This window comes from Gorilla gorilla, chromosome 7 (assembly GCF_029281585.2).
Source record: "Gorilla gorilla gorilla isolate KB3781 chromosome 7, NHGRI_mGorGor1-v2.1_pri, whole genome shotgun sequence".
NCBI classification, from domain to species: domain Eukaryota; kingdom Metazoa; phylum Chordata; class Mammalia; order Primates; family Hominidae; genus Gorilla; species Gorilla gorilla.
The window spans coordinates 114,247,788-114,271,396 of record NC_073231.2 but is presented as its reverse complement, the minus strand read 5'-3'; the positions used below and the strand labels follow the sequence as shown (position 1 = coordinate 114,271,396).

The 23,609-nt window shown below is 36.9% G+C and overlaps 1 protein-coding gene and 1 long non-coding RNA gene across 4 annotated transcripts in view; one reads left to right on the top strand and one right to left on the bottom strand.

Annotated features, from left to right (window-relative positions):
- EMC2 (ER membrane protein complex subunit 2) overlaps window positions 1–21,374 on the bottom strand; it is a 45,450-nt gene extending 24,076 nt beyond the window's left edge. Inside the window, exons 1-5 of one of the 2 annotated variants that reach the window (XM_004047433.5) lie at window positions 21,274–21,374; window positions 12,278–12,391; window positions 11,715–11,779; window positions 9,078–9,163; window positions 6,297–6,354 (exon numbers count right to left, since the gene is read on the bottom strand). In XM_004047433.5, coding sequence (XP_004047481.1) covers window positions 6,297–6,354; window positions 9,078–9,163; window positions 11,715–11,779; window positions 12,278–12,391; window positions 21,274–21,313 — 363 coding nt within the window. In that variant the 5' untranslated portion in view covers window positions 21,314–21,374. The remainder of the gene's footprint in view (window positions 1–6,296; window positions 6,355–9,077; window positions 9,164–11,714; window positions 11,780–12,277; window positions 12,392–21,273) is intronic. The other variant, XM_055348050.2, reaches the window with a different exon arrangement.
- A 105-nt stretch (window positions 21,375–21,479) lies between these two features.
- Window positions 21,480–23,609, top strand: part of LOC129524319 (uncharacterized) — a 181,022-nt gene continuing 178,892 nt past the window's right edge. The window contains exon 1 of one of the 2 annotated variants that reach the window (XR_008668096.2): window positions 21,480–21,600. This is a non-coding gene — a long non-coding RNA (uncharacterized lncRNA). Of the gene's footprint in view, window positions 21,606–23,609 lie in introns of both variants that reach the window. The other variant, XR_008668095.2, reaches the window with a different exon arrangement.

Below are 23,609 nucleotides of genomic sequence, written 5' to 3'. Positions count from 1 at the left end.
TCAGAGGAATACACACACACACACACACATGCAAACACACACACACGCACACAAACACACACACACGCACGCACGCCTATTTGTGCATGAAAAATATCTCTGAAAGATCACATAGAAAAATCATTAACAGTGCTTGCCTGGCCAGGTGCGGTGGCTCATGCCTGTAATCCCAGCACTTTGAGAGGCTGAGGCAGGCAGATCACAAGGTCAAGAGATCAAGACCATCCTGGCCAACATGGTGAAACCCCATCTCTACTAAAAATACAAAAATTAGCTGGGCATGGTGGCACGTGCCTGTAGTCCCAGCTACCCGGGAGGCTGAGGCAGGAGAATCACTTGAACCCGGGAGGCGGAGGTTGCAGTGAGCCACAGCCTGGCGACAGAGCAAGACTCCATCTCACAAAAAAAAAAAAAGTGCTTCCCTAAGGGAAGGAGGACCTGAGCTCAGGGATAGAGGAACAGACTTATTTTTTTTTTTTACCATATCATTTTATATTGTCCACAATTTTTAACATGTGTATGACTTTCTCAATAGAGTATTTCAGAACTTTAAAAAAGACGGGAAGAAGGTATGCCATTCCACCATTCTTTCAAATAAAAAATTTTGAAACTTCCATTCTAATTACCTTATTCCTTCTTTCCTAAGCATTGTACTTTAATAATGCTTGTACTTTAATAAAGGCTTATTCATGCATTCACTTGGGATACAATGTCTTTGTATCATTTAAGTTACACTCATCCTTTAAGGCCTTCCAGACTCAAAACCCATGCAGCAAGTCATCAAAGAAAGAGAATGTAATAAATCAGTTTCAAAGTCTACAGCATGTTCATCACATCATGCTACCTCACTAGAAGCACAGAAAAGGCTAATTCATCCTTGTGTTTGTTCTCACTACCATGCACACTGCAAGCATAATAAATGTTCTCTGAAAGAATAATGAATGCATGTGAATAGGAAGTACAGCTGCTTAAAGCTTCAATGAACAACTTCATTTCTATACTGGATATCCAGAAACACAGAGGCATAAGACAAATAAAAGGTCACGTGATCACTTTTCAACAATGTAGAGAGCAACAGTAAATGAGAATAAAACTGGACTTTCCTGCCTTTGAGATACTAAGTTGCTTTGGAAAAAGAAACGGTGATGTCTTCTGTGGAGTAACTTTAACTGTTGCATATTAGTGAAGTCTACTTATAGACTTTATTAGTTATGGGTCTTTTATGGCTATGTTTTCTCCTTCAATGTCTAGCACAGTGCTTCCTAAGGATATAGGAACAGAAACAGTATCTCTACTCTTACTAAGAGCAACTCTTTGATGGTTCATGAGAGGTACTCAATACATGTTTACAGAAGGAAAGAAGGGACTGAAAAAAGATAAGATCATGTTTGATAAAAGAATAATACATTTAGCAAAGCTGAATTAAGTCGCCTTGCTCTCGAATGTTTACCTAACCGCTAAGGGATTTAGTTACTACAGGGAGTATCCCTTACACAAAACGCTTGAAACTAGAAGTGCTTCACATCTCAGATATTTTCAAATTTTGGAATATTTCTGTATACCTGAGATATCACAGCAATAAGGATCCAACTCTAAACACAAAATCGGTTTACATTTCCTATACACCTTATACACATATCCTGAAGGTAACAATTTTATACAGTATTTTAAGTAATTTTGTGCAGAAAACAGTTTTCATTGTGTTTTGACTGTGACTCATCACGTGATCGGGGTGAAATTTTCCACCTGTGACATTATTTCATTCTTCAAAAAGTGTTGAATTTTGAGGCATTTTGGATTACAAATTTTCAGGTTAAGGATGTTCAATCTGTACCACTTCACACATATTCTATGAGGGGAACCATTTGGATTTCTCTTTTAGCCAGTTTTAAAAGTCACAAAAAGCCATAAAATATGAAAGATACTACAAAGACAGAGCAATAATTTATCACATTTTATCTTATAGTCTGAAGAAGTGAAATAACTTATTAAAAATTCCCAATGTAAACTGAGACAGAATCAAAATATTGTACTCCTAATTCCAAAATTGACTTAAATTACATTGATTTTTAACCTGGGATGAGAAATATAAAATTCAGAAGTTGTTTTCAGAAATCTGATTTCAGTTTTTTCAATCTATGGCTAAGAGAAAAATGAGTATCTTTGAAACCACAGTGAAGTCTTCTAAATTAAGAATAAGAAATAAGTACATGAGAAAATCTTCAGAAAAAAATGGGTGCTTTTTCTAAGAAATTGTTGAACTAAGACAGTAAGCTATTAGAATTGTTAGATTAGGAAATCATTCAAAAACTTTCCAATTTTAACTTTTTATTCTCAGTATCTACATAAGCTTATAGAAGCTATTTCTTATTTTTATTTTTTATTACAGATAGGTTTGCAACTGTCAAAATTTTTCCTTGAACTTTCTATATTCTGAGAATCTTCACAAAATAATGAAAGTTCTCAGCTATCTAGAACAAAACAATCTCACACACACACACACACACACACACACACTCTCTCTCTCTCTCTCACATGGCTTGGCTGTGTCCCCACCCAAATCTCATCTTGAATTGGAAATCCCACAATTCCCCTGCATCATGGGAAGAACCCAGTGAGAGGTGACTGAATTATGGGGCGTGTCTTTCATGCACTGTTCTCATGATAGTGAATGAGTCTCACAAGATCTGATAGTTTTAAAATGGGAGTTTCCTTGCACAAGCTCTCTTTGCATGCTGTCATCCATGTAAGATGTGACTTGCTCCTCCTTGCCTTCTACCATGACTGTGAGGCCTCCCCAGCCATGTGGAACTGTAAGTCCAACACACCTTATTCTTTTGTAAATTGCCCAGTCTTCTCAGGTATGTCTTTATCAGTAGCATGAAAACAGACTAACACAGTAAATTGGTACCAATAGAGTGGGGTGTTGCTGAAGATACCTGAAAATGTGGAAGCAACTTTGGAACTGGGTACTGGCAGAGATTGAAACAGTTTGGAGGGGTCAGAAGAAGATGGGAAAATGTGGGGAAGTTTGTAACTCCCTAGAGACTTGTTGAATGGTTTTGCCCAAAATGCTAATGATACGGACAATGAAATTCAGGCCGAGGTGGTCTCAGATGGAGATGAGGAACTTGTTGGAAACTGGAGCAAAAGTGACTCGTTATGTTTTAGCAAAGAGACTGGTGGCATTTTGCCCCTGCCCTAGAGATGTGTGGAACTCTGAACTTGAGAGAAATGATTTAGGGTATCTGGTGGAAGAAACTTCTAAGCAGCAAAGCATTCAAGAGGTGGCTTGGGTGCTGTTAAAGGCATTCAGTTTTACAACGGAAACAGGGCAAGTTCAGAAAATTTGCAGCCTGACAATGCAATAGAAAAGTAAACCCCATTTTCTGAGAAGAAATTCAAGCCAGCTGCAGAAATTTGCATAAGTAACAAGGAGCTGACTGTTAATTCCACAGACAAAAGGGAAAATGTCTCCAGGGCATGTCAGAGGTCTTCATGGCAGCCCCTCCCATCACAGGCCTGGAGTCCTAGGAGGAAAAGGTAGTTTCATGAGCCAGGCCCAAGGTCCCGTGCTGTGTGCAACCTAGGGACTTGGTGCCTTGCATCCCAGCCACTCCACCTGTGGCTGAAAGGGGCCAACGCAGAGCTCAAGCAGTGGCTTCAGAGGGTGCAAGCCTCAGGTCTTGGCAGCTTCCACGTGGTGTTGAGCCTGTGAGTGCAAAGAAGTCAAGAATTGAGGTTTAGGAACCCCTGTCTAGATTTCAGAGGGTATATGGAAATGTCTGCATGTCCAGGCAGAAGTTTGTTGCAGGGGCGGGGCTACCATGGAGAACCTCTGCTAGGGTAGTATGGAAGTGAAATGTGGGGCCAGAGCCCTCACACAAGAGTCCCTAATAGGGCACTGCCTAATGGAGCTGTGAGAAAAGGGCCACCGTCCTCCAGACCCCAGAATGGTAGAACCACTGACAGCTTGCACCATGCACCTGGAAAATCTAAAGACACTCAACACCAGCCTGTGAAAGCATCCAGAGGATGTACCCTGCAAAGCCACAGGGCGGAGCTGCCCAAGACCATAGGAATCCACCTCTTGCACCAGCATTACCTGGATGTGAGACATGGAGTCAAAGGAGATCATTCTGCAGCTTTAAGATTCCACTGCCCCGCTGGATTTCAGACTTGCATGGGGCCTGTAGCCTCTTTGTTTGGGCCAATTTCCCCCATTTGGAATGGCTGTATTTATCCAATGCCTGTACCCCCACTGTATCTAGGAAGTAACTAACTTGCCTTTGATTCTACAGGATCATAGGTGGAAGGGACTTGCCTTATCTCAGATGAGACGCTGGACTGTGGACTTCTGAATTAATGTTGAAATAAGTTAAGACTTTCGGAGACTGTTGGGAAGGCATGATTGGTTTTGAAATGTGAGGACATGAGATTTGGGAGGGGCCAGGGGCAGAATGATATGGTTTGACTGTGTCCTCACCCAAATCTCATCTTGAATTGCAACTTCCACAATTCGCATATGTCATGGGAGGAACCCAGTGGGAGGTGACTGAATTATGGGGGCCGGTATCTCCTGCACTGTTCTTGTGATAGTGAAAGAGTCTCTGATAGTGAGAGCTGATGGTTTTAAAAATGGGAGTTTCCCTGCACAAGCTCTCTTTGCCTGCTGCCATCTACAGTAGATTTAACTTGTTCCTCCTTGCCTTTTGTTATGATTGTGAGGCCTCCCCAGCCATGAGAAACTGTAAGTCCAATAAACCTTTTTCTTTTATAAATTGCCCAGTCTCAGGTATGTCTTTATCAGCAGCATGAAAATGGACTAATACAGAGACAGCATGAAAATGGACTAATACATAGACACGTAGACACACACACACACACACACACACACACGCACATCCCTACACAAACCCCCACACACCCACTCAAAAAGAAAAACAAAAACCCTAGGGAATTTCCACAGAAAATCTCCCTGGGGTGGGAAAAGACTAAAAGTAAGTAACTATCATTTAAGAAACATACCAACTACTATAATACATAAGTATCATTACAGAATATCAAAGGAAATAAGCAGAGATAAGGGATTTATGATCAGTGCCTGAGATAAATGTGCTCTAGAAACTACAGACATCAAGTTACTATTGTTAAATTATTAAGCATTTTACATCTTAAAATCTAGAGTCAGACATTATATAAGATTTTTTAATGTCTATTTTTAAAGAAATACTTGCCAAATAAGAGAGACACTTCATGTATCTTTATTGTGTTAATACAACAATTTCTCCTTCTATAAAAGAAAAAAACTCAACCTGGTTTTTGTTTAAAATTTTTAAAAATACTTATTTTCTTTTAGCAGGCATATGTGTGCGTGGAAATAATGACATAAAACATTAAAATGACTGATGTATTATCTAACGTCTCTCTGTAACTTTTTAGTTAAAAGGTTAAGTCTGAGGGAATCTATTATGGCAATAAACTATAATGTTCTCAACATTAAAAATAGAATTCACCAGGGTATTTTTCAAACAAATACTACTATATAGGTATCTTTAGAACAAATATTCTATCCAATAAACTAATATACTTGTTCAAAATTACACTAAATTAAAGGGGTATGTTTCTTCTTATTCATGTATACGGCAGAAAAAAGCAAAAACAAAATAAAATGCCTTCATTAATTCCATATACTAATTATTGAAATGGCTTTTTTTTCCATTAAGACAACTAAAAAGTAACTGCACAAATTAAACAATTTAGTATTTCATAAACTTCAAAATATTTTATGCAAACACATAGTCTACTCTTTCCAAATCTCAACTAGCCCCTTCTCTAATACGGTATCTTCTAGAAGCCTTTTTTTTTTTTTTTTTTTTTTTTTTTGACACGAAGTCTTGCTCTGTCGCCCAGGCTGGAGTGTAGTGGCGTAATCTCAGCTCACTGCAACCTCCGCCACCCAGGTTCAAGGGATTCTCCTGCCTCAGCCTCCTGAGTAGGTGGGATTACAGGCACATGCCACCACACCCAGCTAATTTTTGCTTTTTAGTAGAGATGGGGTTTCACCCTGTTGGTGAGGGTGAGGAGTCAAATTTTATTGGAGAATCTTAAATCTATTTAAAATAAACTGTGGCCCATCATGAACTATTTAAAATTAAAAATAAAAATATTTTTTAATTAAAAATTAAAAATATAAGACCTAGTTCCTTATGTATCTTTCCATTATTTCCTCGATGAATTAATTTTATCTTTTAAATTAAACTTTAGATTTTTTTCAAGACAATCTGCCAACTTACAGTGTTAGTTGGATCTTCTTGTAAAATCCTATCATATAGCTGTATAGCATCATCATATCTATTTAAAAAGAAAAAGAAACATCTACAATTATTACCTTAAAAATATAGTGATAAATAGTAAATACAGAAAAAAATTAAACTGGCTTTAATATTTTAATTTAAATGCATTTATAATTGCTTTAAATGCATTTATAATCGTTACCGAAGTCTTCCATCTTCATATAACAGTAAACGTTTACTACAGTCTTATTTTGTTAAGTAAAGCAAATCATGTATATAGTACTTATAGAAAATTTCCCTTAAAAAAATACTGATTCAATTTGTCCAAAGTACAAAAGTAAAAACTAGCCACACAAGTTGAAGACAGAACAAGCATCAGGACCAGATGTAGATATGGTAGAAGTACTGGCATAAACAGACTAGGAATTTAAACAATGACATGTATTTTCACAACTCTAATGGAAAAAGTAAACAAGATGCAAAAACAGATGGGTAATGTAAACAGAGATGGAAACTCTAAAAAAGAATCAAAAGAAAATACTGGAAATCAAAAACAATGCAAAAGAAATGATGAATGCCTTTGATGGGCTTTGGCTTATCAGTAGATTGGGCATAACCCAAAAGAGTCAGGAGGTTGAAGAATTATCAATACAAACTTTCAAAATTGAAATAAAAAGAGGAAAATAATAGAACACAATATCCAAGAAGTGTGTACGATTACAAAAGATGTCATATATATGTAATGGAATACTAGAAGGGAAAAAAGAAAGAAATATAGAAAATGTTTAATCGTTGAAAATTTTCCTAAACTTATGATAGACACAAAACTACAGATCCAGTAAGCTCTAAGAACATCAAGCAGAATAAATAGCAAAAAATCTACACCTACGCATATAAAATTCAAATTACAGAAAATCAAAAACAAAGAGAAAATCTTAAAAGATGCCAGAAGAAAAAAACACATTACTTATACAGGTACAAGGATAAGAATTATATCAGACTTCTCTTCAGAAACCATGCAAACATGAAAAGAGTAGAGGGAAATATTTAAAGTGTTCTGAGAGAAAACCAACTTAGAATTCTGTATCCTGAGAAACTGCCCATTAAATGTGACAGAGAAATATACTCCAGACAAACAAAAATTAAAGCAATTTGCTGTCAGCAGACCTGCCTTTCAAGAAATGTTAAAAGCTGCTCTTCAGAGAAAAGGAAAATAATATTGGTTAGAACCTTTGGAAGGTTCTAATATATAAAGAAAGAAAGAGCATTAGAAAATGAATAAATAAAAGTAAAATAAAACTTTACTTATTCTTAATCGATCAGGTAACAGTTTGCTCAAAGTAATAACAGCAACAATATATTTGGTGATTATCATTTATGAGTAAGTAAAATGAATGAAAGCAGTCTTACAAATGACCAAAGAGAAGAATTAAAAATACTCTGTTGTAAGGTATTTGCCCTAACTGTGAATCAGTATAGTGTTACTTGAAAGTTGACTTGGATAGTTCTAAATATATATTGCAAACTCTCAGACAGCTATTTAAAAAATTTAAAAAGAAGTATAACTGATACACTGAGAGAGAGAAAATACGAAATTCTATAAACGCTCAATTAAATCAGAGAAGGCAGAAAACAAATGACAAAAGAAAAAATAACAAGAGCAATCAATAGAAAATAGTTATGAATATGGCAGATAATGAAACAACTTTATTAATAATCACTTTAAATGTAAATGGTCTAAGTATACCAATGAAAAGACAGAGACTATCAAAGTGGATTTAAAAACATGACCCAACTAAATGCTGTCTACACAAAACCCTCTAAATACAAAGATACAACAGAATAAAAACAAAGGGATGGAGAAAGATATGCTGTAACACTAATCAAAAGAAAGCTCAGGAGCTCTATTAGTTTCAGACAAAGCAGACCTCAGAGCAAGAAAAATCAGTAGGGATAAAGACAGGCATTACATAATATAAAGGGCTCATTCTCAAGAAAAACACAACAATCCTTATTATTATGTGACTAACAACAGAACATCAAAATACGTGAGGCAAAAACTAATAGAACTGCAAGGAGAAATAGATGAATCCACTATTAAAGTTGGAGACTTCCATACTCCTTTGTTAATAATTAATAGGCAGAATATAAGGACACAGTTAAACTGTACAGCACAATCAATTATCTAGAAGTACTGAAAATAAAATTTTAAAAGACGGCAAAAAGAAAAATAATCTGAAAACACTCTTACAAACTAAAAATAATCATAATTTAAATGTTCCTATTGTCTAGAAAACATTACCGAATATTGTTGAAACATTAGAAAAGAATTATTGGACAGGACAAAAGAATGACTAAGCATTAAAAAAAAAATGATAAACTGAACTTCATCAGAACTAAAAACTTCTCTACTTCACAAGGCACCATTTAGAAAATAAAATATTCAAGCAAGAGAATAGGGAGAAATATTCACAGCACATATATCTGACAAAGCTTTTATCCAGAATATATAAAGACCTCCTACAAATCAGCAGTAAAAAAGGTGAAATAACCCAATTTTTTAAACGGGTAAAGACTAAAGAAGATACTTCAAAAAGAAGTTATTTGAATGTCTAAGCAAACACGACAAGGTTTTCAACCTCATTAGTCATCAAAAAATGTAAATTAAAGCCATATTGAGACAGTAATCCACACACTCTAGAATGTCTGAAATTAAAAAAAAAAATTAACACCACCATGATTAACAGGCTCCATGCCTGCCAGCTGATAAGATTTGGTTACCTTTCCATGGCTTCAAATCTCATGCCTGTTAATCTCTTGACTCTGTGACTGCCAGGGAACTGTCTTCTTAGCTCTTGAAGACAAAACTGAAAAAATAAGGGTTGAGTAGTAATTACATTATTTATACTAAATGGGCTACAATGAATGGCCTATATAGTCTTCAATGTGTTTTCTTGAATAATTTCATTAGTGTCATCTAATAACATGAAGTGAAATTAATCAGTAACAAATAATGGATTGAAAGAAGCACTATGACATTACAGTGAAGGCAACAATCAGTTCTCAGAAACTGATCATGCTCTTAACCAGGAAAATGAGCAGATTATGAGAACCACTAATAACTCTTTAAGTACTAATATCATATTATTCCTCCTTAAAAACTACTTCTATAATGTGTCAGGCCCCTACTTAAACGACAACAGCGCCTGGCGTTTTCTTCCTAATTACAGCATAAGCATTCTCCTGGTAAGAACTAAGTTTTTTAGTAGTCATCTCAAGTTCCTAGCAAATAACATAAACACTGTTTAATTTTGCCCTGTTGAAATTTTATATTAATCAGCCAACCTTTCTTATTTTTTTTTGAGATGGAGTCTTGCTCTGTTACCCAGGTTAGAATGCAGTGGCACGATCCTGGCTCACCGCAAACTCCACCTCCTGGGTTCAAGCGATTCTCCTGCCTCGGCCTCCCAAGTAGCTCGGACTACAGGCACCTGTCACCACACCCAGCTCATTTTTGTATTTTTAGTAGAGACGGGGTTTCAACATGTTGGCCAGCCTGGTCGCCAACTCCTGACCTCAGGTGATCCGCCTGCCTTGGCCTCCCAAACTGCTGGGATTACAGGCATGAGCCACCACGCCCAGCCAATCAATCATCCTTTCAATCAACATATCCTGATTTGGGGTCAGAAAATACAGACATTAAATGGATGGAATACCAATTTTTTTGAACAAGTATCCATAATTGACTCATCAACTTGACTAAATAAATAATCAAATATTTATTGAGTATCTACATTCTCAGCAACATATGAAGGATTCTAAGTTTTGGAAGTCCTAGAAATGTTAAAGATGATACAAATAGTCCACTGAAGCATATTAATGCATGTGTGACCAAAACAATGCCATTAACTACTGATGAAACTATTAACTGGTAATAAAATAAGTTTTAATATGAATTGGAAATACAGCTTCAAAGGTTTGTGGTTGAAATTTGCCACACTAAGAAAAATATTCAAGTTAGTCAAAAGTGAAGATATGTTCACTTATTTCTTTGATATCAAGCAAAATCATATTACTTGGTCAGTCAAGCAAGCTAACTGTATAAATAATCTTAACCATTAAAAAGTTACTGTTTAATTGGGTATACTGCTTTATTAATCAATAGTGTTATCTAATTTGACTTCCTACTTTATCAAGTGATATTTGGCTATTTCAAAAAAATAAAAATAAAAACTTCTCTCAAGATATAAAACTGTCACCTCTATGAATATTCAAAAGACTATGTCTCATAGGTTCTGAAGGTAATCCAACAAAGGTTTTGTGGAATGTTTTCATCACTAACAGCTCCACTAGAATTACATGTATAGCCAACCCAACCTTGAAAAGGACAATACTAATTCAGATGTGAATTTTTTTCAGGTATTTCAATTTTTTGTTTTTGCATATTTTCTTTCAGTTTAAATACAGAGGCAGCATGAAGCGGTACTTAAGAACTCAAGATGATAGGAACAACATTAACAGATGCCTCTGCTTTCTGATTTATAAAATAAATATAATAATAACATCAAACACAAATCAAGAAATAATTATGAAGGCTCAATAAAATCATGATGTAAAGCATTTAGCTTCGTTCCTAGCATGAGTCCAAAAACATAGCTACCATTACAGTGTTATTTTAAAAGCGGTATTAGGTTTGTTTTTTTTTTTTTTGAGACAGAGTCTTGCTCTGTTGCCCAGGCTGGAGTGCAGTGGCACAATCTCAGCTCACTGCAATCTCTGCCTTCCAGGTTCAAGCGATCCTCCTGCCTCAGCCCCCAGAGTAGCTGGGACTAGAGGCACGCTCCACCATGCCTGGCTGATTTTTTGTATCTTTAGTAGAGACGGGGTTTCACCACGTTGGCCAGGCTGGTCTCGAACCCCTGACCTCAGGTGGTCTGCCTGCCTTGGCCTCCCAAAGTGCTCGGATTACAGGTGTGAGCCACCTTGCCTGGCCAAACATTATTAGTATTTTATGTTATGTTCCATACGTCGGGATTTTCTTATGTCAGATATGTTTATAATATTGTGTAACAGTATTGAACATTACATTCTGTGAAAGTCATTCAATAACACAAAATACAAAATTGTTTTAAACTTTCTTATTTTAAACTCTATAAAATAGGATAAGTCACTTACTAAGCAGATAAATTTCAGTAACTAAATCTTTTCAGTAAAACTGGGATAAACAGCTACTTCTCAGGACTAATAAAAAGATATAAGATACTTTGTCCTAAAATATCTAGTTAGTTCCACTTAACTGTTCAGAGTAGCACTCAAAACTAGCTATAGAAAGCATTCCATATAAGCCATACATTAAGTCTTAACTACGGTATACAATTGATGAAGCAAATTAAATATATACTTGATTTAAATACCTACCAATGCCAAGTCATCCCGACCATAGTCTAGTGCTGCAATCATCACCTGTTCATATATGATCCAAACTAGATACACATAAAGGGGGAAAAAACTGAATTTAATATTAAAACAAACCCAAATGGAAATTAATGAATTATAGTTTCTGATATTTCTAGAGAACATTACTTATAACTGAAAACTGATTTACTGTATTATCTCTGAAACTAAAGAAAGAATGCATTCTTACATGTTTCAGCAGTGTAAAATATGTTAATGTAAGGTTAAAATCTCCAATTATTTAATAGTTTTACTGTTCTAAAAGAGTCCGTACACAATACATTTTGGCCAGACATTTGGCAGCCCTGTGAGCTTTAAAACAAAATGCCTATTTGATAGCTTACTACTACCAAGCAATTATAAATCCTTCTCAAAATAAACTATCATTAAAATTCTTGGGACAAAAAGTCACAGAGAAAATTAATATGACAAGTAGAAAAATCATAAATGAAAGAACAGTTAAAAAAAAAAAAAAAAGGCCCATGAATGAGGCATGTACGGAGCCTGACTGTAATAAAAGAACTTACTATCATCTCCCAGCTTAGAAGCATATTCATTAATTAATTCTTCTCCAACTTCCACAATTTGCTCACTATTTCTTGAGTTTTCTTCTCTCCATTTTCTCATTTTATCTCTCATTTCTGAAAAAAATAACATGACATTTAAGTGTATATGTACCCAGACACACACATACACATCTGATAGATGTCAAAAACCTGACAAGACAAAATCAGCTTTTTAGGTAAGGAAAATAAACTCACAATCATGTAGAAGTCTGTGGTATCTCAAATTTGATAAAGTAGAAAATTAATTGAACAAGGGCAACAGATCCTTTAGAAGACTGAAACAGCATTACAACTGGTATTATGACTATCTTTAGAAGTGATGAATGGGCCAGGCACGGTGGCTTACATCAGTAATGCCAGGACTTTGGGAGCCCAAGGTAGGACAATCACTTGATCCAGGAGTTCAAGACCAGCCTGGCCAACGTGGCGAAACCTTGTCTCTACTAAATATACAAAAATTAGCCAGCTGTGGTGGCACACACCTGTAATCCCAGCTACTCAGGAGGCTGAGGCAGGAGAATCGCTTGAACCCAGGAGGCAGAGATTGTGTGAGCCGAGATCGTGCCACTGCACTCCAGCTTGAGCGACAAAGCAAGACTTCGTCTCAAAAAAAAAAAAAAAAGGTAGCATGGTGGCACCCGCCTGTGGTCCCAGCTACTCAGGAGACTGACGTGAGAGGATCACTTGAGCCTGGAGGTTGATGCTGCAGTGACCTGTGATTGCAACACTGCACTCCAGTCTGAGCAACAGAGCAAGACCCCTGTCTCTTAAAGGTTGAAAAAGGAGTTCAACAGGCAAATAACAAAGTAAGTTATCCTACACAGAAAGAACTACTGGTAGCTGGGAATTAAATAAACACACTAGGATCAGGAAATGAGTGTATAAGAAGTAAGAAGAGTGAGTTTCTTGGAAGACTTTTATTTCATACTAAAGAACTTTAAAGTTTGTTTTTAAAGGTACAGAAGAACAACTTAAAAATGCTGAGCAAAAGAAAAGCAACACAATCATGGCTGTCTGACAGGAAAATCATTCTGGTGCAAAAAAAAAAGAAACCACTAGAATTTTAAATTTTATATGTCAATTTTAAAAATAAATAAATTTGAAACCAAAACAAAAAGCCCCAGAAGATAAACTGGAAAGGAGTAAAGTATTAGTCCGTTTTCCCACTGCTAATAAAGATGTACCCGAGACTGGGCAATTTACAAAAGAAAGAGGTTTAACTGGACTTGCAGTTCCACGTGGCTGGGGAGGCCTCACAATGATGGCAGAAGACAAGAAGGAAAAAGTCATATCCTACGTGGATGGCAGCAAAGAAAGAGAGCTTGTGTAGAGAAACTCCTGTTTCTAAAACCATGAGATCTTGTGAGACCCATTCACCATAATGAGAACAGCAATGGGAAAGACCTGTCCCCATGATTCAATCATCTCACAGTGGGTCTCCTCCTCAATACATGGGAATTATGGGTGCTACAAGATGAGATTTGGGTGGGGACACAGAGCCAAACCATATCACCAGTCACAGAGGACGTATAGTATACTGGAAAGAACATGGACTTGATACACTTGGTTTGAATCTAAACTCCATCTTTTACATGACCTTACATAACTTACCGAATCTGTACTTAGTTTCCAATACCAATGAATAGAGATAATATTACCTTTAGCTCAGGGATGAGCAGTTAAGATTACATAAAATATATATAAAGTTGCTTGGTTCGTACAATAGTTTGGATATTTTTGTTTTTAAGTTGATTTTGATTACCCTTAGATAAGGGTATACACTTACCAGTTCTTCATAGGCACCACTATTGTCTTTCACCCAACTACATGTATTTTCATCGGCTTGGCCCTTGAGTTTAGGACACCAAACACTAGAAAATTCGTGTAAAGCATTTTATAAAATGTGAAGCCCTACAAAAATTCTAGTTACTTTTATTTTTTCAAAAAATCTGGTAACTGTTTCAGCCTCTCACAAGAAATAAAGGCTCTTCCCTCACTCTTTCCTCAAAGGTGGCTTAAAACTTTCATTTTACCCTTTCACCTTCCTGCAAAAAGCTCGCTCCTCAAAGCCAAGGTCATTTTATTACATACTATGTAAGTAAGCTTCTCACTGCTTGCTTGTACATTTTATTAACTACTGTGCAACCCTGTGAGATGAGCTAAAGGTCAAAGGTTAAGAGAGTGGCTATGATTGTTCTGTTTATTCCTTCCATGACAACTTGCATGAGATGTCACTGCAGTGAGGTGGCCTCTGAAAGATGGAAAAATATGGCTGCTACTTAATTATGATTTCTTTAGTCCAAAACTACTTCCTCCAATCCTGTATCTTTTCCACTTCATTTTTTTATATATTCAGAAATACCACTTACAGATTCATTGACATAAACCAGCATATTCTTTTAAAAGGTTGATAATTACAGGATAATAAATTTTAAATTATTCATGGTCCCATAAAAGTATCTAGTCAGATTGGCTGCAGGCTGTTGAGAACAGCTATTCTAAAAGAAAAGGCAACCTGATTTGAAAAAGGAAAGGGTTAATTTATTTTAATGCACACAGAGCTCCAGAAGACGTATTTTTCAAACTGTGTATTACAATCCATTAATAAGGTATAAAATCGATTCAGTGGATTTCTTCCAGCATCTGTTGGGGGTGGGGGGGGCAGTGGGGGAGAATGAAACAAAATGAACAGAATGGAAGCAATCTGTTTGAGCAAAGCAATGTGTTTGAGCAAAGCTCAAATCACAACTTTGGTTTCAGTTTATACATACACTCAAAGATTCATGTATATGTATACTTAATTGAGTATGAGTTAATTTGTAAAAGGTGTTTCTTATTGTGAAAAAACACTCTCACAAGAAAGAGAACATTTTTTTAAAGCATAACTTCTAAGAACGGCAGTCTGACACACAGTCACATATTAAAATATAATAGCTGAACACAAAACAAGAAACACTGTGTATGAAAATATAACTTTTACAAAACAAGCAGCATTTTACCTATAAACACCTTAAGCTATACACCTTACATAGCTGACCCTGCCACACTCTTGAGTACTGCTGTAATAAATACATTTGTAGCACTATTAACCACATACTACTTTTAGAAATGCCTTAAATACATTTATCTAAAAAAATTATTTGTAAAAATAAAACCGTCTTGAAGAAAACATGTTTTCACCTTTGATAGCTCATTACCTCAAAATCACAGCATCCGAAAATCAAGTCATCTTCATTTCCTAAAAATATGGCCTCCCTTCCCAATGTTCACATTTCTGTTAATTCCACCTTCTGTTAATACTACCTGACATTCCATTTTTTAGTGCTGTTTCTGACTCCCACTTTGGTTATCTAAGTCCTGTGGATTGTTTTGAAGTATTTCGAAGATTTACATCTTCTACTCTATTTCCACTGCTATTATCCATGCCCAGGCTTTCCTCACCCCATGCTAAAATTGCTAGGATAGCTTCCAAACTCATCTCTCAACCCAAATTCAATCTGTAAATTACTACCAGATATTTCTAAAGATTTACTTCATTACAATGTAAATTCTTAAGATACCCAATGATTCCTACCTTCTTTGAGGCAGTATAGTGTATGACTGGAACTATACTTCATTATTCCACTAATATTTACTTCTTGGAGTAAATATTGGAGTTCTTCATCACTCAACTAATATTTCCTAAATGCCTATGTGCCAGGCCTGATCTGGGTACTGAGGATAAAGAAAGAAAGAAAAAGATAAAGTTCCTATATACTCATAATGCTTAGAGTGTAATAGGGTAAAAAGATGAAAATCCACATAACTTCAGATAGTGAAATTATACAAATAAAACTAAAAGACCATATGATAAAGTCAGGAGATTGGGAGAAAGGAGGAGCTTTTGGAAAGGGTGGTCAGAGAAGGCTTCTCTAAGAAGGTCATTTTCAAGCTAAGAGAAGAATGAGAAGGAGCCAACCATAAACAGCAAATCTAAATTCTGGAGAAAGAAACTAATTTGGCATATTACAAGAATAACAGAATGACAGCCTAGGTGGATGAACTTAATTAGTTAATAGCTCAGTGGGGGAGAAGTGTGTAAGAGCAGCTCAAATCACAGCACTCCCTTTTACTAGCTGTGGGATATTAGACAAGTCATTTCACCTCTCGTTTGCTTCCTCATCTGTAAACCGGAAATAAAGCCTATCTCATAAGATACATGTGAGGACTAAAAGAGATAACACATACAAAATGTTTCATATACTATTTTCCTCATTATTATTACCATTATTACATACAATAGTGGATCAAACTTCAAAAACAAGCTTCATGTCCTAGCATTCACTTACTGAACAAATGAGCATTTACTGAGAGCTTGTTTTCTGATTCTCACCACTATGGCTGGTCAACAGAAGGACTGAGATCTCTGTGTGTAAAGAATGTAAACAAGTAATTAAAATATGATGGAGAGATTAATGAAGTTCAGTAAAAATTATCTTTATCATTTTCCTGTTAGAATCAACTCAAAGAATTGCTTTCTGTAAAACATAATAATCATGGCCACCAAGATTTTAGAAGCTCTTAGCTAGTAAGTCACATCAGCTAGCTCTTGGTTGTTTCCAATAGTTATTACATTTTAAAAATTTAGCTACCTGTATCCAAACCAGTTCATGCCAGTTAAGTTTAACGTAATTATATAGTATAATGAAATATTATGAGCCAAAGAAAACTTAAGTGCGAAAGGAGACTGGTTTCTAAAAAACAAAGTTGGATGCTTTGAAAAGACCCCATAAAAACCAATAGCTCTGAAAAACTGCTGTCATATTAAATATGGGGACTTAATTTAAAATATTATGAGAAAAATAACAAAAATCTAAAGGACTTGTGCACTGAAGCTTCTATATTAGGGACTTCATGTTCCTGCTCCATGTTAAAGAAAGCAAAACCAAAAATGGTTTATTAAACATGACAAGGAATTTCAATCAGGGGATCTCTACCAAAGAAAAGGCCCTGTTCTATATTAACATGCAAAAGTTTAATGAAAAGAGCCACTGATTTTTTCTTTTTGAAATTAGGACCTTGGCTCCCATCTATATACAAAAAAGAAGTCTGAACTTCTTAGTCTAGCATTCAAGGCACCAACCTACCTTTCTAGCTCTTACCTTTCATAAGTGACTTTTGCAAAGCATATACTTCATTCCCATACATATCTGTACTTTCTGGGCTTTGAAGTCTCATAGATCTATATCTTAAAAGCTGAGCAGAAGTTGTTTATGAATGAGGGGAGATACACAGTGCTATCTACTTTTCTAGGGAAAATGCAGAAAAGAGTAAGTGGTGACAGCGGTGGTGTTGGACGCAGAAGGCAAAAGGAAGATGATGAGTTCAGTTTTGAGTTTCATTAATTGTGAAACATCCATTACATGTGCCCTGTAGAACACTGGAAATATGGATATTCAGTTTACGAGTGAAATGTGAGGGTATGTCCCTTGAAATCTGGTGCCTTGCCTGTCTTACTTAGCACTATACCCTCAGAACTAGAACAGTGCCTGGTGCAAAGAACTCAAATACATGCTAAATGTGTTATTTACTATATAGGCTAATTGATAGCTAAAGTTAGATGTGGATAAGATTGCCCACAGATGTCATTTAATCTATTTTAGGTATCTTCAAAGCTAATGAGAATTTTGAACCATCTTTTCCCGAAATATGTATGTTTACACATGCACTAAATTTTGCACAATTTCATCAGACCACATGACATGCTTTTATCAATTTAAAGTCTACTGATCTTAAACTTAAAAACCACAAATAACAGATTAGGACGACGACTAAGAAACACTGAAACACCAAAAAATGAGCAAATGGATGTAGAGAACTCAACAAAGGAAAGGCCCAAAAAGAAATAAGAAAACAAGAAGAATGTTATTAAAGCAAAGAAAGACTTTTTCACAGAGGAGTGACCTACAATAGCAAAAGTAGTAGAAGTATACAAAATACATACGTTATTATTAGGTCTCCTAGAGATCTTAGTGGAGTGGTAGGGCATGGAAACCAAAGTGAGGTTTGAAGGACTGAATAAAAAGAGAGGAAGTAGGGGCAGTGAACATTAACAACTAAAATGCTCTCAAACATTTCTCACACTTTTTTTTTCAACAAATACTCATTTAATACCTATTATATGCCTGGCATTGTTCTAGGCATCCTATCCATGTCCTGCCCAAATATCATATTCTCAGGAAACTTGAATATATTCTCCTTACAACTCTAAATTCTCCTTCCCACCTCCAAATATCTAATAACTTCCCTATGTAATAAGTATCAATCACTTTCAATTGGCTGAAGAAACAAACCAAATAGTCTATTAGCAGAGTCTAACACAGATGTGGAAGTGTTAAACTTACTACATAGATCTTTTATAAACAAGTGATAAATTTTCCTATCACAAGAATTATAGCATTCCGAACTAACCAATTCACAACACTGTTCAGTAGAATTCCTAAGGACACACCTCTGACACACACGCCCCCAAAAAATCTGAACAAAACACTATCCCTGAGAATCTTCCCATGACCCTTCATCCTAAAAATTTGTTATCATAGGTCTCTGAAATAAAAATCTAGAATACTCTTTTCTTAAAAGTTCCTTAAGTTAGAATTTTAATTCTGGAAAGGTCTAAACCTTCATTTTACTAGTGAGCAAACTGTATCCTATTACTTAAGCGAGTTGCCTAACTTCATCTAAGATACTAAAACCTGTATCTAAGATACTAAAGAAATTATTTCAACGCTAGAAAAATGGCTTATAATCTTTTCTGACAATGTGTTAGTGTTTATTATTAATCCCATTAACAATTCATTTAGTCATCAAATAATTACTGAGCTCCGCCCCCATGTGTCAGGCTCTAGGGAAGTGACAGTGAAGAAACAGGCCTGGTCCCTTTCATCTTAGGAGAGACAAAATTTTAAAACAAAACACAATTGGGTAAGTGCTTCAATAGTATTAGAATAGAATACATAATCGAAGGATTGCAGGTGAGTTTTGTTGCTTCATTTTGTTGTTTGGGTTTTTTTTTTCAATTTTGGTGGGGGATGAGGAAAGGGAAGGGGGTAGTAGAGTGGTCAAGTAAGGCTTTTTTGTAGTAGGTGAGCTTTGTGGGGAATTGATAAATGATAAAGTTTAATGGGGGCAAGAGTGAGGCAAGGAGGGAAGAACACTCCCAGTGGAAGGACTAGCATGTGCCAGCTTTAAGAAGCAGCATGGCAATTTAGGGTATTCAACAAAGGCCAGCATAGGCAGCTCACAAAGTGAGAGGGAGAAGGGCTCAAGATAAAGCTGGAGACATGGGCAACGGCCAGATCATACAGAGGAAGGACATAATCATATTAGCACTAGCTAATAGTAACACATCCTTTTATATAGTACTTAACAGTTTACAAAGCAGTTTAAAATGTTTTCTTTGTTCCTACAAATTTGTGTAGTAGTTATTATTTATTACTCCAAATTAATTACATCAATCCTCTTTAGAATGACCACAGGGTAAGGTCCAAGTTACTCAGTTAAATCACCTTGTCTGTTGGTAGTATACAGCTATTCGTCCCTCAGGATTTTATATATGCTACTATCATCTAGGAAACCTATAATGAACATACCTTCATAATAGCATTTTCTAAAAATTATGTAATATTTAAAACATTTTTTAAAAAGCATTAAAAATAACAGCCATTTATCTACGATTCAGCTTACGGAAGATACCCTGACACAAGCCTTTTAAAACTGTGTGTTTACAGGTTTGTTTTCTCCATTAGATTGTAAATTCCTTGGAAGTGGGGACTGTGTGTTGACAGAGCCAAGATTTTGCAGTAAGAAATCAACACCGTTGTTTAATATAATGGAATCCCTCAATTCAGGTATAAATACTGAGATTCACAATGTGCTAGAGGCCATAAAGTCAATAAATCATTTAATTCAGTTCAAGTACAAAGAAATTTTGCTTTATTTGTAACGGATTTACAACTTTATAATAACTGATATATTTATTCACGATAAAACAGAAAATACAACTTTCGGTCCACATGTTTTCAGGTCATTATTAAAACATCCCAAGAAGGCATTCGTTAAGCAAATTAGCTACTGAAGTCTCCTGTATTATGTTAAATGCTGGGAATACGAATTCCAATTACACAAATTCCACGCCTTAATGAAACTCAAGTTTCTTAAGCACACAGAATTGATCCAAGGTTTGGCTGTTCCCAGATTTAAAGAACATATCCCACTCTAGATCAACTAAGGATAGGGAAAAGTGACCATCACACGTAAGCACTTACGTAGCCCAGAGTTAAGCAGTTATTTTTCCCTTCAGAAAAGAAACTACTAGTAGGGAGTAAGAAAGAAGTTGTGTTGTGTGTGTAAATGTGTTTTGAGAAGGAGTGGGACAGAGACTAGACTAAAAGGAAAAGAAACTGGAAACCCGGGTTTAAGGAGAAAACTAAATGTAGAGTGGCATATGAGAATCACATTTGTTCACGCATCTTTTACACAGCTTTTCTGCACAGAGCTGTAATCCTTACATACCACTTAGTAAAGGGCCTTACAGGCCCTGTGTTTCTTGGCTCCAAAGAAGCTTCAGTAACCACCTATTCCGCCTCTTCCGCACCGCCCAGCAACCAGTTAGCGTGCGACAACCCCAGCCCCAAGTCCCTCCCGCCCGCCTCATAAATAAAAGCGGCCCCGGGACGCTGGACTGGCGCGGAGGAGGGCAGGTCAACCGAGGAGCAGACACCGTGGGAAACGCCGCAGAGTACGCGTCCGGGCCAAGGAAAGTGTCAGCCTCAGCCTCCACCTCAGCTTGGCCCGTACAGTGAGGGCTCTGGTACCAAAAAGAGACTAGAGAACCCAGCTCCCCGAAAGCAGCGGGTACTCCCGAACGGCTTCCCAGCGCTTTTAGTCTTTCCGCACCCGCCCCCACCCGAAGTTACCTTCCCAAGTCACATCGTAAAGCTCTGAGACCTTCGCCATCTTCCCAGAACCTAGAGGCAGAGGGGTGAGAGGGCGGGGAGACGCAGTCACGTGACCCGCCACCGGGCGGTGGAGAGTTACGTAGCTTTTTCTCATTGGCCAAGAGAGCAGAGGGGGCGGTATCCGCCACGCACGTGCACGTGGCTCTGCGGAGGGGCTTTCGGGGAAGGGGGCGGAGCGAGCTGGGCGGAGCGAGGTGGACGGTGGACGAAGCTAGGTGGGCGGTGCGTGGCGCTCCCGGAATCAGGATACCCTGGCTGCTGGCGGGGCTGAGGTGCTGGCTCGGGGTGAGGTGTGTGTGTGTGTGTGTGTGTGTGTGTGTGTTTGTGTGTGTGTGTGTTTTGACGGGGATTTTTAACAAATGCTGGGTTTTTAGTGTCCGTCAATCCTGGCTTTTCAGTTTTTTCTACCTAGGCGTGTTCATTCTCTTCACACTCCCTTAAGTACCCTTATTCTCTTCATGGCCGGCCGCAGTGCAGCCTTCTGCACGAATCCCTTATTTGTCCCCAACTTTCCTCCTTCCCTAATGGGATTTGCTTTCCGTTCACTTTTTAATCGACTAAACGGATAAACTCCAAAGTTTTGAGGGACTAAGTGGGATTCTTCCTTTGCGCTCTGAAGTTCCCTTGAATGCCCTCGCGCTAGCTTATACCCTTCATTAACGCTCGTCGTGCCTGTCATTGCTTCATCCATGTCTGCATGCCACACTAGGTTTCAAACTGTCGCGAGTATGTAAGTACTTATAAGGAATGAATGTACGAATGAGACTTTCACAGTTCCTGAACTTCGCTCCTCGTTACTCCTGGGTGGATGGGGGAGCCTCCTTTCCCACCAGACTAATTGCTTTTAGGAAACTTTGGACGTCATCTCCTAGACTTAAGGAGAAATGTCTGGACAGGAAGCAAAAAATTTGAGGATGATAAGCGTATATTTAGTATTTGAAGCAATGGGGACATGAGATTGTAGAGGAAATATGTAAGCTGAGGAAAAACTAAAAATCACTGCAATGCAGCCGAAAGTTATTGGTCAGTGAAGAAGGGGCAGTTGATTTGAGAAGTAGAAATAATCCTATCCCACAAGTCAAAAGAGTGGAGGGTTTTTTTTTCTCAGCTTTATTGAGGTGTAATGGACAGAAATTGTGTATATTTAAGGTATACAAAGTAATGATTAGATGTAAATATACACTGAAATGATTACCACAAGCAAGCTAATTAACACATCTATCACCGTACATATTTCCCGTGTGTGTGTGTGTGTTGAGAACACTTAAAAATCTCTCAGCAAACTTCAAAATATACAATACAGAATTATAACTGTAGTCACCATGCTGTACATTCGATCTCCAGAACATATTCATCTTACAACCAAAAGTTTGTACTATTTGACCAACATCTCTCCATTCCTCACCTGTCGGCTCCAGTCAACCACAGAGTTTTTTTTGTTTGTTTGTTTAAAAAAAGGAAAAAAAACCATCAAGCCATATACCCCAGAGAAGTCACTTAACAACAGAGAAGACTAGTGAATGTATATACTTGGATTCAATTCTGAATGAGCTGGCATTCTTTCTAAACAGACTTTTTAAAAATCTTTCATTCAAAAAGTTAAAAAATACTCAGAAATTCACATATTTTAATGCTCCAGTAAAGCAACCTGGTGCAATAGGAAGAACAAGAACTCCCAGATCTGAATCCAGGCTCTACCTTTCAGTAGCTGGGTGACTTTCAGCTTATTTCTCTCTAAACATCAAAAAAGCTCATATATAAAAATCTAATAATATGTGTGTAAAAAGAAAATAGCTACCTTGTGTTGTTAAGATGAAAACAGATGCTGCAGCTAAAGCCCCTGCGTGGCACTCTCATGGAGGTACCATCCTATGTCTAGAAATACTGTTTATATGCCGATCAGTCCCAAACTGATAAACCTTCCCACAACCCAGTCTGGTTGCTTGATGTACTCAGATAGCTAGCTGATACGCATCTCAAAGTTAACATATCCCACACAGAACTGCGGATTCCTGCTGTCACCTTCCGCATTCCCACCTTGTTTTTCCCTGTCATAGGTGAGGAAACCATTTACCTAATTGCACAAGTTAAAATTACAGGAAGTACCTTTGATTCCTTTTTTTGGCACCACCCCCCATATCTAGTCTATCAGCAAATTCTATATTGCACTTCCCAAAGTTCATCTACTTTTCATATCTATTGCTATTACCTTAATCTAAGCCACAACTATGTCTCTCCTGAATGATTGTGATAGTTTCCTAGCAACCTTTGTTTCATTCTTGCTGTGTAAAATC